The sequence below is a fragment of the Phaenicophaeus curvirostris genome, chromosome 1 (genome assembly GCF_032191515.1).
Source record: "Phaenicophaeus curvirostris isolate KB17595 chromosome 1, BPBGC_Pcur_1.0, whole genome shotgun sequence".
Lineage (NCBI taxonomy): Eukaryota > Metazoa > Chordata > Aves > Cuculiformes > Cuculidae > Phaenicophaeus > Phaenicophaeus curvirostris.
The window spans coordinates 46,761,364-46,777,332 of record NC_091392.1 but is presented as its reverse complement, the minus strand read 5'-3'; the positions used below and the strand labels follow the sequence as shown (position 1 = coordinate 46,777,332).

At 46.6% G+C, this 15,969-nt stretch overlaps 1 protein-coding gene across 1 annotated transcript in view; it reads left to right on the top strand.

The window, feature by feature from the left end:
* The first annotated feature begins 1,117 nt into the window (after window positions 1–1,117).
* SLC5A8 (solute carrier family 5 member 8) overlaps window positions 1,118–15,969 on the top strand; it is a 30,356-nt gene continuing 15,504 nt past the window's right edge. Inside the window, exons 1-5 of the mRNA XM_069857130.1 lie at window positions 1,118–1,454; window positions 6,298–6,363; window positions 10,308–10,359; window positions 13,206–13,273; window positions 14,130–14,284. Of these exons, the coding sequence (XP_069713231.1) occupies window positions 1,122–1,454; window positions 6,298–6,363; window positions 10,308–10,359; window positions 13,206–13,273; window positions 14,130–14,284 (674 nt within the window). The 5' untranslated portion in view covers window positions 1,118–1,121. The remainder of the gene's footprint in view (window positions 1,455–6,297; window positions 6,364–10,307; window positions 10,360–13,205; window positions 13,274–14,129; window positions 14,285–15,969) is intronic.

Genomic DNA, 15,969 nt, shown 5'->3' with positions numbered 1-15,969 from the left:
GCACCTTCAGGTACTGTAAGGTCGCTATAAGGTCTCCTCTGAGCCTTCTCTTTTCCAGGCTGAACTAGCCCAACTCTCAGCCTGTCCTTGCATGGTATGTGCTCCAGGCCTCTGATCATCTTTGTAGCCTCCTCTGGACCCATTACGGCAGTTCCATCTCCTTCTTATGCTGTGGATTCCAGAACTGGACACAGTACTCCAGTTGGGTCTCACAAGAGAGCAGCAGAGGGGCAGAATCCCCTCCCTCGCCCTGCTGGCCACGCTTCTTTCGATACAGCCCAGGATCTGGTTGGCCTCCTGGGCTGCGAGCGCGCGTTGCCGGGTCACTGTGGGGTGATTTGCCTTCTCCCCACAACCCCGGGCGGCCACCCTCGCCCTCGGCGGAGCCCCGTTCAGGCAGCGCCCTGCAGCGCAGCCACCCCCGGCCCCGGGGCGGGCGGGCACGGCCCGAGATGGCCCGTCCCGGGCCGCCCCGCCGGGATCGCCGCCCTCTCCCGCTCCGCGGGGGCGCTCGCTGCCCGGGGAGGAGCGGGACCGGCGCCCTATAAGGCCCGCCCGCCGCCCCGGCTCCGCACTCGCGCTGCCCGCCCGGAGGAGCGCGCTGCCACGGGGCCCGCGGGCGGAGACCTGCGCGCACCGCTCCGCTCCTGCCCGGTTCGAGGACGCCGTTCCTCGAGGTTCGAAGGCGCCGCTCCTGCCCGGTTCGAGGGCGCCGCTCCTCGAGGTTCGAGGGCACCGTTCCTGCCCGTTTCTAAGGCACCGCTCCGTTCCGCTCCTGCCCCATTCGAAGGCTCCGCTCCCCTCCTGGTCCGGAGGAGGACATCGCACCTCTCCTTCCCCGGCGGGGGCCACTGCGCTACTTCTTACCTGCCCCGTTCGGAGGCTCCTCACCTGCCCCGTTCGGAGGCAGCTCCCCTCTCCCTCCTTGTCCCGTTCGGAGGCAGTTCCCCGCTCCCCCCCGTCCCGTTCGGAGGCAGCTCCCCTCTCCCCCCTTGTCCCGTTCGGAGGCAGCTCCCCGCTCCCCCGGCCCCGTCGGGGAGCACCGCCCGGCCCGGCGCCGGCGGCCGCCCCGCCCCTGCTCTGGGCAGCCCGTTGGCTCTAACGGCGGCCCCCCCGGCACCATGGGGCACTTCACCGCCTGGGACTACGTGGTCTTCTCGGCCATGCTGCTGGTCTCGGCTGCCATCGGTATCTACTACGCCGTTGCAGGAGGAGGGCAGAAGACGTCCAAGGACTTTCTCATGGGGGGCCGCCGCATGAACTCCCTGCCCGTTGCCCTCTCCCTCACCGCCAGCTTCATGTCGGCTGTCACCGTTCTGGGCACCCCTGCTGAGACCTACCGCTTCGGAGCCATGTTCTGCATCTTCGCCATCACCTATGTCTTTATGGTAGTGTGCAGCGCCGAGATCTTCCTGCCCGTCTTCTACAGGCTAGGCATTACCAGCGCCTACGAGGTGAGGTGGAGTGGGAGTCTTTCCACAGCCTTTGGGGAGCTGGAGGGCTTCTCTTGCCTGCTTTCTATGTGTTTCCCCTGAGCCTCTTCCTCCAAATCCCCCTGCACTCCGTGCTGTGCCGTTTCTCCACACTCCCAAGGGCAGGCTTCAACCTGCTCTGTCCCCAAGTCTGCCCATGCTGCCTCTGCAGAGGAGAGATGCTGCTCTCCTGTCTTGGCTCAAGAGCTGTGCACCACGTTGGATCTGTTTCCTTATTCCGAATACTCAGTTCAGCAGGTGGGTTTGTCCTCTTGCAGCTTGGATGGTGACGGTGTGGTTAATGATGTGCAATTAATATACCGAGGTCAGCCTTCTTCTCCTCGTCTGTTGATACAAGGTCACCAGTTTCAACCATCAGTGGGGGTACGTTCTCTTTAACCTTCCTCTTCTGATTGATGTGCCTGCAGAAGCCATTCTTGTTAGTCTTTATTTTGCCAGGTTCAGCCCCAGCTGTGTCTTGGCCTTCCTGACCTCAACCCTACAAAACTGGGCAGCATCCCTATACACGTCTCAGGTTCCTTGTCCCTGCTTGCACTGCCTGTGCAGATCCCTCCTCTTCTTGAGTTTAACCAGCAGGTCTCCACTCGGCCACACTGGTCTCTTCCCTTCCCTGCCTGATTTTCTGCATCTGGGGACTGAGCACTTTTGCACTTTATGGAAAGCATTATTAAATATTTGCCAGCTCTGTTCTGCTCCCTTGTCCCAAGGATCAGGTACCAGGGAGTCCTACCAAGTAACTCCTTGAAGAGCTGGAAGTCTGCTTTCCTGAAATTCAGGGTCCTGACTATACTCCTCACCTGTCCTATATCCTTCTGGACCTTGAAATCCACCAGTGCATGAATAGTGGAGCCCAGGCTGCCTCCGATCCTAATGTCACTCGTGTTCACTTGTATTAGTGACTATCAGGTCCAGTATTGCACCCCCCAGGTGGGGGTCTTTCAGGTGGACTAAGAAATTATCTTCAATGCACTTCAGGAGTCTCCTGGATTGCCTACAGCTTGCTGTGCTACTTTTCCAGCATATGTTGGGGTGGTTGAAGTGCCTGAGTAGGATGAGAGCTTGCAAGTGTGAAGCTTCCTGTAGCTGGAGGAAGAAGGCTTCATCAGTTGGCTCTCCTTGATCGAGTGGCTTGTAGTATACACCAACCACAAGGTTTCCATTGGTTCTTCTGTCTTTTATTCTGACACAGAAGTTTTCAGCCTGTTCATGGCTACTCTTCATCGACAGCTCTTCACATTCTATCCATTTCCTGAGATAGAGGGCAACGCCTCCACCCCTCCTTCCCATTCTTTCCCTTCTGAACAGCCTGTAGCTGTCGATAGCCACACTCTGCTCATGGGACTCATCCCACCAAATTTCTGTGATGGCAACTAGATCATAGCTTTCTAGTAGCACGGTAGCTTCTAGCTCCTCGTGCTTGTTACCCAGGCTTCATGTCTTTTTATAGAGGTACTTCAGCTGGGCTGCCAGTCACGTCACCTTCCTAGTGGGACCTTTATTATCTATAAGGTGTTTTGGAGAAGTATCCTCTCTAACACCTGACACCTATCCTCCCACTGCTTGTCACAAACTAGCCTGATGTTATCCCTCTTCCCTCTCTCGTCTAGTTTAAAGCCCTGTCTATGAGCCCTGCAAGCTCTTGGGCAAAGACTGTCCTCCCCCTTTGAGAAAGGTGGTTCCCATCCGATACTTGTAAACCTGGTGCCATGTAGACCATCCCGTATTGAAAAACCCAAAGTTGTTCCACTGACATCAGCCACGGAGCCATACATTAATTGACTGGACCCATCTGAGCTGTGCTATGTCACCACCTGTAACTGGAGGGAGGGAAAAATAAAGTCACCTGGGCCCCAGATTCTTTCACTAGCTGTCTGGAGGCCCTAAAATCTCTTTTAATCCCCTTTGGGGTTCGTATTGTTGCTTCATCCCCTCCCACATGGAGCAGCAGTAATGGGTAATAGTCTGAAGGCCTCACCAGGTTGGGAAGTTTCCTGGCAACCAGCAACCTGGCATGACCAGCAGGTCCAGGGAGGTTATTTTCCCTCTGTACTCGGCACTGGTGAGACCGCTCCTCGAATCCTGTGTTCAGTTCTGGGCCCCTCACCACAAGAAGGGTTTTGAGGCTCTGGAGCGAGTCCAGAGAAGAGCAACAAAGCTGGTGAGGGGGCTGGAGAACAGGCCTTATGAGGAGCGGCTGAGAGAGCTGGGGTTGTTTAGGCTGGAGAAGAGGAGGCTGAGGGGAGACCTCATTGCTCTCTACAACTACCTGAAAGGAGGTTGTGGAGAGGAGGGAGCTGGCCTCTTCTAAGTGACGGGGGACAGGACAAGAGGAAATGGCCTCAAGCTCCGCCAGGGGAGGTTCAGGCTCAACATTAGGAAAAACATTTTCACAGAAAGGGTCGTTGGGCACTGGAACAGGCTACCCAGGGTTGTGGTTGATTCACCTTCCCTGGAGGTGTTAAAGGCACGGGTGGATGAGGTGCTAAGGGGCATGGTTTAGTGATTGGTAGGAATGGTTGGATTCGATGATCTGGTAGGTCTCTTCCAACCTGGTTATCCTATGATTCTATGATTCTGTGAACATCCCTTATCTGGGCTCCTGGGAGGCAGCTGACTTCCCTGTGAGTAGGGTCTGCTTGACATATGGGACCCTCTGTCCGCCCAAGTAGAGAGTCTTCTACAACTATGACTCTCCTATCTGTCCTCATGGGAGTTGTGGCAATACAATGTGTGTGCTGTTGAAATCTCAGCCCTTGCTCTGATGTAAGCATATCATCCTCTAAGTTTTCCTTCAGTCTGTCTTCCACATTGAGAGCTTCAAATCTGTTGTGCAGAGACAACTGAGGAGGTGTGGGCAAGGAGGGGGTTGGTTTTCTGCCCCGTTGGTGGACTTGCTTCCACTCACTACTTCCTTTTGAGCCCTCCCCTACAACCTGATGGGGAAAAGATACCAGATCCCTTTGATCATGGGCTTTTTCCTGCAGCTGAGTCTGCACCTGTGTCTTGGAAATCAGGGTGTAGTTCCACCAGTCTAGGTCACTGTCCCTGATGATGGACTAGAGTTCCCAAATCATGCTCCCTCCAGATAGGTTTCTAAGCTCAGGTGCTGCCATAGAAATATGCCTTTGGCAGAATATGTGTTTGTGCTGGTCTTAAGAGATTTTAGGGAAACACCCTTTCCACCTGAGGCAGTTCACACTGGTGTATGTCTTCTACATCATGACAGGGAAGTCAGAAAGTGCTCAGTTTCTGCAAGAGTTTTCTTCTACCAAAATATGGCTGTGATGGACTCCAGCTCAGCATAGAAGTTAAAGCTATAGCTAGCTGTGCAGAGATATCTGGGGTGGTGGGATGCCTCACAGGTTGAGTTTGACTGTTTTGGGGTGAGGAAATACCTGATCAGGACTTTCTTCTGATTCAGAAAGTCTGTACAATCTGTTTTATCTTCCCACATGGAGATAGCTGCAGTTTTGGAGGCAAAGTGCTCTACTGTAGAGAACATTGGGAAGGAGACATTGGTGCAGGTGGAAGTTCTTGGCTAGCTCCTTCAGTTCTCTGCATTTTATGACACTGAACAGGGGTGTTACAGCAGTGGAGGCTGAAAACATGATTTCCTTTGGTAGATTTAGATAAGGATTCATCAACAGAAATCTCTGGTGGCTTCCAGTGTGTTTTAAACTACTAATCTTTAGCCTGTTAGTTATGATGATACTTCAAGTAGATCTTTTCTAAATAAAGACATATGACTGGAAACTCACTGATAATCTTGGGGTTAAGTCAGAGTAATGCACTCGTAAAAGATACATCTTCTATTTGTGAACAGAGCTCAGAGATTAAACAAATTTTTGTGTCTGGACAGGTTTTCAGCACTACTTCCTTGCATGCACATGTTCACAGATCACTTTTTAACATGTGAGCACTTTGAGATAGTTCAGTGTTTGTCTGTGTTGACCAAACAGACTGGCAAGCAAAGGAAATCCCTTCTGTACCACCACACACCCTAGACAGAGGGTTGTTAGGACAGGTGGTGGAAAGAAGTCTGCCCTACAGCATGACAGACTCATTTAGAGGTTGTGCCATCCCAGGCAAGATAGAAAAGGGAGGGTCCCTGTTTTGCAAAAGGCTAGATTTCTGCTTACCAGTAGAAGATGTTGATCTGTTTTGAGTGAATCTGCAGAAGGTGAGGTTACCATGGGAAGAAGCTGCTGACCACGGAAGACCTTCTGCCCTCCCTTGCAGCTGTTCAGATGGACACACATAATGCCAGAGTTTCCTTATCAACTAAGGCTTAGGAGTAGCTGTAATTTTTTTTTCTCTCTCTGATTTCACATTGCAATTGAGTTCTGTTGTTTGCTGGTACATTATTGTAAACTTTTAGATTGCCCTATGTGGAGTCAAGAGTTGAATTCAATGAACCTTGTGGCTCCTTTCCAACTCAGGATATTCAATGATTCTATGATAATATATGCAAGCCTTTGCCAAGCCATGGTGCACAGCTCGTTGTCTGTTGAGTGCCTTGAGGTAGCTGGGTAGCACCAGTTTCCATTCTACAGACTCTGTTGTATACTGACTAGCTTATGTGTACTTTGTCTGCTCATGTGCCATTACTCAGTGATGAGATCTGTAGAGAAATATCAAACCAAGTTGAAGGAGGTATCAATCAAGGTGACTCTAGGAGTTTGGGCCATTCATGAAAATGTAAAAATGTCACTATGTCCTTTCTGTATTGCTCATTGCTTCACTCTAGTCCTATCAATAATGATATGTTTCAATATAAACATTCAGTTTTTCTTCTATTTTGCAGTATTTAGAGCTTCGATTTAGTAAAAAACTGCGCCTGTGTGGAATGGCCTTCTTCATTATACAAACGGCAAGTAAACCTCAAAGCTGTTTTGTTGCCCTCATAACCACCAGGATTCTTTGGCTTAGTGTAATTGGCTGTTTTCTCTGAAGCGTTGATGAAGTTACCACAGTGGGTAACTTCATGGATGGCTGGGAGTGGGAGAAACAAAGCTCTTTCTGCTCCAAAGCAGTGAGGTGGAGAGTAGATGCTGGGCTGCTTGCCCCTTTGGTCTCTGTATGCTGGAGCAGTCACCTAGCATCAGTACATGACAAGAGACAAGCAGCCCATCTCTGCAGGGTAGCAGTTCTGAAGAGCAGTTGTTTGCCTGCCTGCTCAAGAAACCCACAGAAGGATTAAAACATAAAGGTGCACCAATTGTCTATAGCAGCAGTTTTCATCCTGTGGTCCATAGATTCTGTGAGTCTGACTGATTCTCAAGGGTCTGAGAGGTGACAAAACAAGCTGTCAGGAGCTATCTGTACAAGGGTTTGTACCACCAACACTGAAAAGAACTGGGCATCTGCAAACTGACAAGTAGCAAATTACCGCCTTGGGGAATGTTAAAACTAAAGCAGTACCTGCAATTATTGTTGGTACAGTTTGCTGTATCCAGCAGATTTTAAATGTACGGTGAGGTTATGCCAAATGCACCAGAAACAAAAATGTGTTCTTTTCACAATTTTGAAGCGGACTTTCTGGAGAATTCAAAGTGAGAATGAATATACAGTCAGAATGCCTTTCAGGTTACATGCTCGCTTGCTACTCATTTTTGTATTTTTAAGACACACTAGGAGGTATAGGGCAATTGCACTTGCACCAATAAGATGGTGGTCAATGCAGTGCTAACTAGTTACTTGGGCAATGCTGCTTAGCTGGCATTTGTAGATACACAAGCCCATAAGAAAAATGGAGTGCTGCCAGGTGTGAATTCTGGTACTTTTTCACCAGTAAGTATGAAGTTATCACAGTTGTATAAGTGGGAACAAACCAAGTGTAATCTTGCTTGGAAGAGTCAGAAAAATAATTCTATACAACTTAAATATGCACCCAAGGAATTTGAATAAAGATCTATAGGTGTCTCTCTGTGCCAAGCACTAACAATTTAATCTGAATAATGAAAAGAACAGTGAAGAAAGGGCCTCCACCCTCCCCAGGATTTTAATGGTGTTAATTTTAACTGTTCTGCGAATATTGGCATGTGTTTAAAAGAAGAACAAAGAAAGGCTATGTAGTAGTACAACCTGTAAAACCCCTGAAGAAGTGGAAAGATTGTATCATCAGTCCTGTTTTAATTTACACAAAAAATGTGATCATACTTGTGACAAATTTTAATTCCTGATGGCTCAGAGCTTCTCTCAATTTTTGATACGTATGAGAAAAGCACTTTCACATGCTGAATTCCTGAATTGGCAGGATTAGAGAGATATAGGTTTGATTTATGGACTTTTTGATGGATAAGGAATCGACTGGATGGTTGCATCCAAAGAGCTGCAGTCAACAGCTAAATGCTCTAGTAGAAACTAGTTATGAGTTTTGTCCTTCAAGGGTCTGTGCTGGGACCAATGCTATTTAACACCTTTGTTAATGACATTATTAGTGGGATTGAGTGCACTCTCAGCAAGTCTACGGATGACACCAAGCTGAGTAGTGCAGTTGATTCGCTAAAGGAGGGGAATGCCATCTATAGGGACCTTCACAGTCTTGAGGAGAGTACCCATGTGAACCTCATGAAATTCAACATGGCCAAGTGCGAAGTCCTACACCTGTGCTGGGGTAATCCTCAATATCAGCACAGAGTGGGGAATGAACTTATTGAGAGCAGCCCTCCAGAGAAGGACCTGGGGATACTGGTAGATGGAAAATTAGACATGAGCCAGCAATGTCTTCTTGCAGCCTAGAAAGCTGTGATAATATCCTAGGCTGTGTAAAATGAAATGTGGCCAGCAGGTCGAGAGAGGTGATCCTCCCCCTCTGCTCTTATGGGATTCTCAGCACAAGAAAGACATGGACCTGTTAGAGCAGGTGCAGAGGAGGGCCACAAAAATGATTGAAAGACTGCAACACATCTCCTGTGAAGAAAGACTGAAGGGCTGGGATTGTCCAGCCTGGAGAAGGGTGCAAGAAGACCTTCTAGCAGACTTCTAATATGTAAAGGGGGCTTATAAGAAAGCTGGAGAGATCGTTTTACCATCATCTGTAGTGACAGAGCAAGGGGCAATGGTTTTATACCGAAAGAAGGTAGACTTAGGGCAGATATAAGGAAGACTTTTTTTTTGCAGCGACGGTGGTGGGGTACTGGACCATGTTGCGCAGAGAAATTGTGGATGCATTGTCCCTGGAAGAGTTCAAAGTCAGGTTGAATAGGGCTTTGGGCAACCTGATATAGTGGAAGATAACCCTGCCCACAACAGGGGAGCTGGACTAGATGATCTCCAAAGGACCCTTCCCACACAAACCATTCTGTGATTCAGCAGCCCATGCCAACAGTTGCTATGTGGACAGCAAGTCAAACATTGCAGGACTTGACAAGTGTCAGTAGTTGGCAGTGAAGCGATGCAGGTAGTTCTGAGGAGACATTCCCCAGGGACTGGTCAGGACTGGCGGCTTTCTTGGTGTGCAAGCTATAGAAGAAAACCTGGAGAGGACTCATGACACCAAGGGAATCATATAATCGTAGAATAGTTTGGGTTTGAAGGGGCCTTAAAGATCATCTAGTCCCAAGCCCCCTGCCATGGGCAGGGACATGTCCCACTATATCAGGCTGCCTAAGGTCCCATCCAACCTGGCCTTGAACACCTCCAGGGATGGGGCATTCACAACTTCCCTTGGCAACCTGTTCCAGTGTCTCACCACTCTCATGGTGAAGGAATTCTTCCTAATGTCTAGTCTAAATCTGTCCTTCTCCAGTTTATATCCATTCCCCCTTGTCCTATCACCACAAGCCTTTATGAATTGTCCCTCTCCAGCTTTCTTGTAGGCTCCTTTCAGGTACTGTAAGGTCACTATAAGGTCTCCTCTGAGCCTTCTCTTCTCCAGGCTGAACAAGCCCAACTGTCAGCCTGTCCTCACTGCAGAGGTGTTCCAGCCCTCTGATCAGCTTTGTAGCCCTACTCTGGACCAGTTCCAACAGCTCCATATCCTTCTTACGTTGAGGATTCCAGAAGTGGACACAGTAGTCTAGATGAGGTCTCATGAGAGAGGAATAGAGGGTCAGGATCACTTCCCTCGGCCTGCTGGCCACACTTCCCTCGACCTACTGGCCACAAGTTGAACTTATCCTAGTACAAAAAGGCAGTAATAATAGCAGTAATAAGGCAAGCAGGATTTAAAAATACACACAAAGAAATTATAGAGGATATCACTGTATGTGCCCTTAAGAGCTGATGGAATAGCTGCTTCATTTTATGTATCTTTCCTGTATTGTTTGAAAACACAAATCTGGTGATGATCATGCATGGCTTCTTTTTACAGGAGTGTAGTCTCTTATAATGCTATCTATAATGACAAACTAATGCTGTATTTTTTGTTCTTATTTATGTCCACTGTACTTGCATACTGAGAGGCCTATTGATCCCAAGACTGAGAAAATAAATTGTAATAGATTCCTTGGCAAAGCATGTGCAAATATCATCAACTTCCTTTTGCTCTTGTTTCTGCCATTTGACTGCTGTTTCTAATAAATAAAAGTAAGTTAAATAAATAAAACAAGATAATTTATAAAAGTCAGGAAAAGCTGAAGAGGGATTTGGTAGTCAAGAGTCAATGGAATTTGTTTTAAGAACACTGGGCTGTGAGACTGTAGTGCTGGTTTATCTCAAACATTCATTTTCTAGCAAAGGGAAATATTTCTTGACTGTTACGAAGAAAATAAAGACTGCATAAATGCTTGAAGAGAAAACATCTCAGAAAGCTATAACCTTTTCCAGTAATTTACATTTCTTTTGATTTTGTATATTTTTTTCTCCTTCTAGATTTTATACACTGGTATTGTCATTTATGCTCCAGCTTTAGCATTAACTCAAGGTAAGATGAGTACACTGCAACTGCTCTTCTATATTATCATTTTTTCTGCTTATAGTACTGGTATGTTTGTTTGTTTGCGGGTTTTTTTTTTTGTTTTTTTTTAGTGCACACCTAAAGATACAGCTCAAGGATTGCCTGTGAAGCCTTCTAAGAGTTCTGTTGATCCTCATGGGAACGCTAGTAGAAGGCCTCCCTGTTGTAATCCTAGTCCCTTAATCTCTGTAAGGAATTATAGAAGAGATGTGAGGGAAAAAATCTGCTCTCATTTGCTGTAACTCTCATGCAGTATCCTTATAGCAATATTCAGAAAAGGTAATAAGACTTAAGTACATCTTGAAGGATATGTGGAAACTAAACATACATGTAACTCCCCTGGTTAAGTGCTCTTTTTCAAAGAGCACATGGAAGAGACCCGGGTGATCAGGCCTAGTCAACACGGGTTCACAAAAGGCAGGTCTTGCCAAACTAACCTGATCGCCTTCTATGACAAAGTGACTTGGCTGCTGGATGAGGGAAAGGCTGTGGATGTGGTCTTCCTGGACTTCAGCAAAGCCTTTGACACAGTTTCTCACAGCATTGTGCTTCGGAAACTGTCAGCCTCTGGCCTGGACAGGCGCACACTCTCCTGGTTGGAAAACTGGTTGGATGGCCGGGCCCAGAGAGTGGTGGGAAATGGAGTTTACTCCAGCTGGAGGCCAGTGACAAGTGGGGTTCCCCAGGGCTCAGTGCTGGGTCCAGCCCTGTTCAATGTCTTTATCAATGACCTGGATGAAGGCATTGAGTGCACCCTTAGCAAGTTTGCAGAAAACACTAAGCTGAGTGGAAGTGTTGATCTGCTGGAGGGTAGGGAGGCTCTGCAAAGGGATCTGAACAGGCTGGACCGCTGGGCAGAGTCCAATGGCATGAGGTTTAACAAGGCCAAATGCCGGGTCCTGCACTTGGGGCACAACAACCCTGTGCAGTGCTACAGACTAGGAGAAGTCTGTCTAGAAAGCTGCCTGGAGGAGAGGGACCTGGGGGTGTTGTAACCTGGGGGTTACAAGCCAATGGCATCTTGGCTTGTAACGGTGTGACCAGCAAGTCCAGGGAGGTTATTCTCCCTCTGTACTCGGCACTGGTGAGACTGCTCCTTGAATCCTGTGCTCAGTTCTGGGCCCCTCACCACGAGAAGGATGTTGAGGCTCTGGAGCGAGTCCAGAGAAGAACAATGAAGCTGGTGAAGGGGCCGGAGAACAGGCCTTATGAGGAACGGCTGAGAGAGCTGGGGTTGTTTAGCCTGGAGAAGAGGAGGCTGAGGGGAGACCTCATTGCTCTCTACAACTGCCTGAAAGGAGGTTGTGGAGAGGAGAGTGCTGGCCTCTTCTCCCAAGTGACAGGAGACAGGACAAGAGGAAATGGCCTCAAGCTCCGCCAGGGGAGATTTAGGCTGGACATTAGGAGAAAATTTTTCACGGAAAGGATCATTGGGCACTGGCAGAGGCTGCCCAGGGAGGTGGTTGATTCACCTTCCCTGGAGGTGTTTAAGGCACGGGTGGACGAGGTGCTGAGGGATATGGTTTAGTGTTTGGTAGGAACGGTTGGACTCGGTGATCCGGTGGGTCTCTTCCAACCTGGTTATTCTGTGATTCTATGAAATGGAGAGTGAAGGAAAAATTCTGCAAATATGGTTTGGGGCTGCATGGAACTGTTTAGGTCAGCCGATCATTTTTCCTGGAAAAACTAATCAACAGCAAAGAGATCTTGAACTTAAGATGTTTGTTATGATATTTGCATAATGAAGTATTTCCATTTTCTACTTAAAAATGACTCTTTGCTTTTAAAATAAGCCACATTTATTTTTAAAGGGGAAAAGTCTTTTATGTGGAGCCAAATGAAACTTTTAGTCTGACACAATTAATCTGTCCACTTGACAAGAAAAGGCAATAACAGTATGCCAATAAAAAATTAATTATTTTAGCTAGAATGAAAATCTCACTTATTCTATTTGTTGAGGGTTTTTTTATGGATTATTAATTCTTTAAAAAAAATAAAAGGAAAAAAACCCCAACACTACCCGTATCGATCTTTTCTGGTGTGTGAATCCCACAAGTTTATGTCCTTGATGTTTATATTTGACCTGCAGGTACGGGCTAAACCAAGCTATGACCTAGCTGGCTCCCAGCTAGAAACTATGATTTTCATTAGTTTTGTTGCAGTGTTTCTAATTAGCTGGAGCTATCCCTTGTGGAGCTCCCAGTGCCCACCCTGGCAAGAAGTTAGCATGCCAGGCTGAGGCAGTGACAGCTTGTATGCCAGTCACAGCACAGCGTTGTATGACGTAGATGTACTATCATTTTTCCCTAAAAGAATCAAGTCTAAAATAAAGGCTTTTTGTCTGACATGTTTCTTCCAGGCCATGCTTGAACCACCTTGCCTCTGTGGAGCATCCCCATGTGGTTTACTTGCTTAAATCCTTGCCTAAGTACCCTGTGGGTCTATGCAGGCTTCAAGGAAGGACATGTATTTTAAACCCTTTCTGAGCTGGGGCCTACAGACGTATTGGATGTGTTGATTGGCAGCATTTACATTAAAAACAAATAGCCTCTTAGATCCTGAAATATGTCTAATCTTTTAGCAGTTTCCAATGTCTGTAACAACTGTTTCCTTTTCATTTTCATAACTGGTTAGGGCAAATCCCCTGATTTAGACTCACAGATCTTTTCATTGCGATTTTTTATTGCCTCCTACTTTTGCATTTAACTTATTTCTACTTCTTTTTCAAACAACCAAGTTGGTGGTGAAAAATCAGCCTTAATTTTTTTGTCCCCGTGCCTTATTCACACTGGTGCCTTTTCTCTCTCTTTCAGTCACTGGCTTCAATTTGTGGGGTGCAGTGGTGGCGACTGGCCTGGTCTGTACTTTCTACTGCACACTGGTATGTAGGCTCTTTGGCTGAGAAAAACCTCTGTTCTTTTCATCATTCACATCAAATATGGAATTTATTGAAAAGTGGGCTAATAACTGGGTTATACCATGGGAGTACATTTCACAGTGTAGCTGTAGCCACAGGGCCATATTCACTCAGAGACTTTTCTGGATGCAAAGGTAGTCACAATGTGACTCAAATCTGTTCTGTTTCAAGACATTTAGACTTCTGTTGTTGCTGAAAGAACAGAAAAAAAAGTTAGATTTCTCTTCCTAAAAATACTCCTGTAATTTTTCTTCCAATCTAGTAGTGTTTAGCTGTGTAATTTGTCAAGTACTTGCTTACTGCAACTGTAATAGTCCTGTCTGTTATTAAATAGAGCCACTGAAAATAGCAGGTGCCAGATAAACAGCTTGATCTTGAGATTAATGATAATTGAACCAATGCTTAGAAATTATAAAATGGAACCTCAGTGATAAATTTATTTGTCTTTGTTGGATTAAATCATATTTATTTTTATTCACACCAGTGGTATGCCTTCTGGAGTCAATGGTGCTATATATATGTAAGATGAGTGCTGATACAAACTTCTGAATCAGGTTATGTACCTAAGGGAATACTGGATTAAACCATGTGTGTGGCCAAAGTAAATTCTAGTGCACTTTAAAACAGGGGCCAGGATGTCTCAAATAGGTTCCAGAGTACAATTGCTAAACACTCCAGTATAATATTATTTCTGTTTAAGAAGATGAATATTCATCTATTGTGCATAACATGTATAGTAATATTGCTCTTGTTTGAATGTCAGTGCAAAGTAAGAGTGCTGCTGCCTTCTTGTACCTGATACATGGTGTTCCTCATGCAGGGTGGTCTGAAGGCTGTCGTGTGGACAGATGTTTTCCAGGTTGTAATCATGGTCGCTGGATTTTCGTCTGTGATTATACGAGCTGTTGTGATTCAGGAGGGGATCGGCCGAATTCTAAATGACTCCTACAGTGGAGGACGTTTAAACTTCTGGGAGTGAGTTTGTACTTGCAGATATTATGCCTCTTTATTCCTACAGAGCCCATGTGACTGTGAAATTAAAATGCTACTGAAGGAGGAGAAAGGGAAGAGTTGTGACTCAATTTTTATATGTTTTTAATCAAGCTTAACTACTTTGCGTGATTTTTTTTTTAGGGTTTACACCAATCAAAATCCTGTAGAGAGCAAAATATTTTTACTTTGTGTAAGGTGTTTTAAGGATGCATTTTGGATTCCACTGAAAGCGAATGGTGAATAGAATCATAGAATCATAGAATCATAGAATCACCTCCTTTCAGGTAGTTGTAGAGAGCAATGAGGTCTCCCCTCAGCCTCCTCTTCTCCAGGCTAAACAACCCCAGCTCTCTCAGCCGCTCCTCGTAAGGCCTGTTCTCCAGCCCCTTCACCAGCTTTGTTGCTCTTCTCTGGACTCGCTCCACAGCCTCAACATCCTTCTTGTGGTGAGGGGCCCAGAACTGAACACAGGATTTGAGGTGCGGTCTCACCAGTGCCGAGTACAGAGGGAGAATAACCTCCCTGGACCTGCTGGTCACACCGTTACAAGCCAAGATGCCATTGGCCTTCTTGGCCACCTGGGCACACTGCTGGCTCATGTTCAGTCGCTGTCAACCAACACCCCCAGGTCCCTCTCCTCCAGGCAGCTTTCCAGCCAGACTTCTCCTAGTCTGTAGCACTGCATAGGGTTGTTGTGCCCCAAGTGCAGGACCCGGCATTTGGCCTTGTTAAACCTCATGCTGTTGGACTCTGCCCAGCAGTCCAGCCTGTTTAGATCCCTTTGCAGAGCTTCCCTACCCTCCAGCAGATCAACACTTCCACCCAGCTTAGTGTCGTCTGCAAACTTGCTAAGGGTGCACTCGATGCCTTCGTCCAGGTCATTGATAAAGACATTGAACAGGGCTGGACCCAGCACCGAGCTCTGGGGAACCCCACTTGTCACTGGCCTCCAGCTGGAGTAAACTCCATTTCCCACCACTCTCTGGGCATGGCCATCCAACCAGTTTTCCACCCAGGAGATTGTGCACTTGTCCAGTCCAGAGGCTGACAGTTTCCGAAGCAGAATGCTGTGAGAAACTGTATCAAAGGCTTTACGAAAGTCCAAGAAGACCACATCCACAGCCTTTCCCTCATCCAAGAGTCTAGTCCCTTTGTCACAGAAGGAGATCAGGTTAGTTTGGCAAGAATAGGAGGGGACAATTGTATTTATACATCTTATTTGCATACAGATGATTTGGCATTTCAGCTGCTGAACCAAAAGAATGGGGAAAATAGTTTTTTGTCTAGTCTGAAAAAAAGAAATATTTCTCTTTTCCCTGAAAGAAAAATTAGAAGTAGTTTCAATAGTGTTTTACCCTCCATTATTGCAATTAAAAATAGCCTAAACCCAAGATTTTGCAAGGTCAAGAATATTTGTTTTGGTAGCGTTGAATGAAAAAAACCCTCTCTGAGTTAAAAAAAGTTATTGTACTTTTGACAAGAAACTTCACCCAGTGTTATTAGTGAGTTTAGTGTGACAAGCATTACATTTCGTCCCTTTGTCTATCACTTCACAATACTCATCGGGTTTTTCTGTAAAGTTTTTCATCAAGTTCTTCAGTAAATCATTAATCTCTGGGTATTTTTTTTCTTCTCATGAACAGTCATTTTTTTCAATCTGTTTGGCT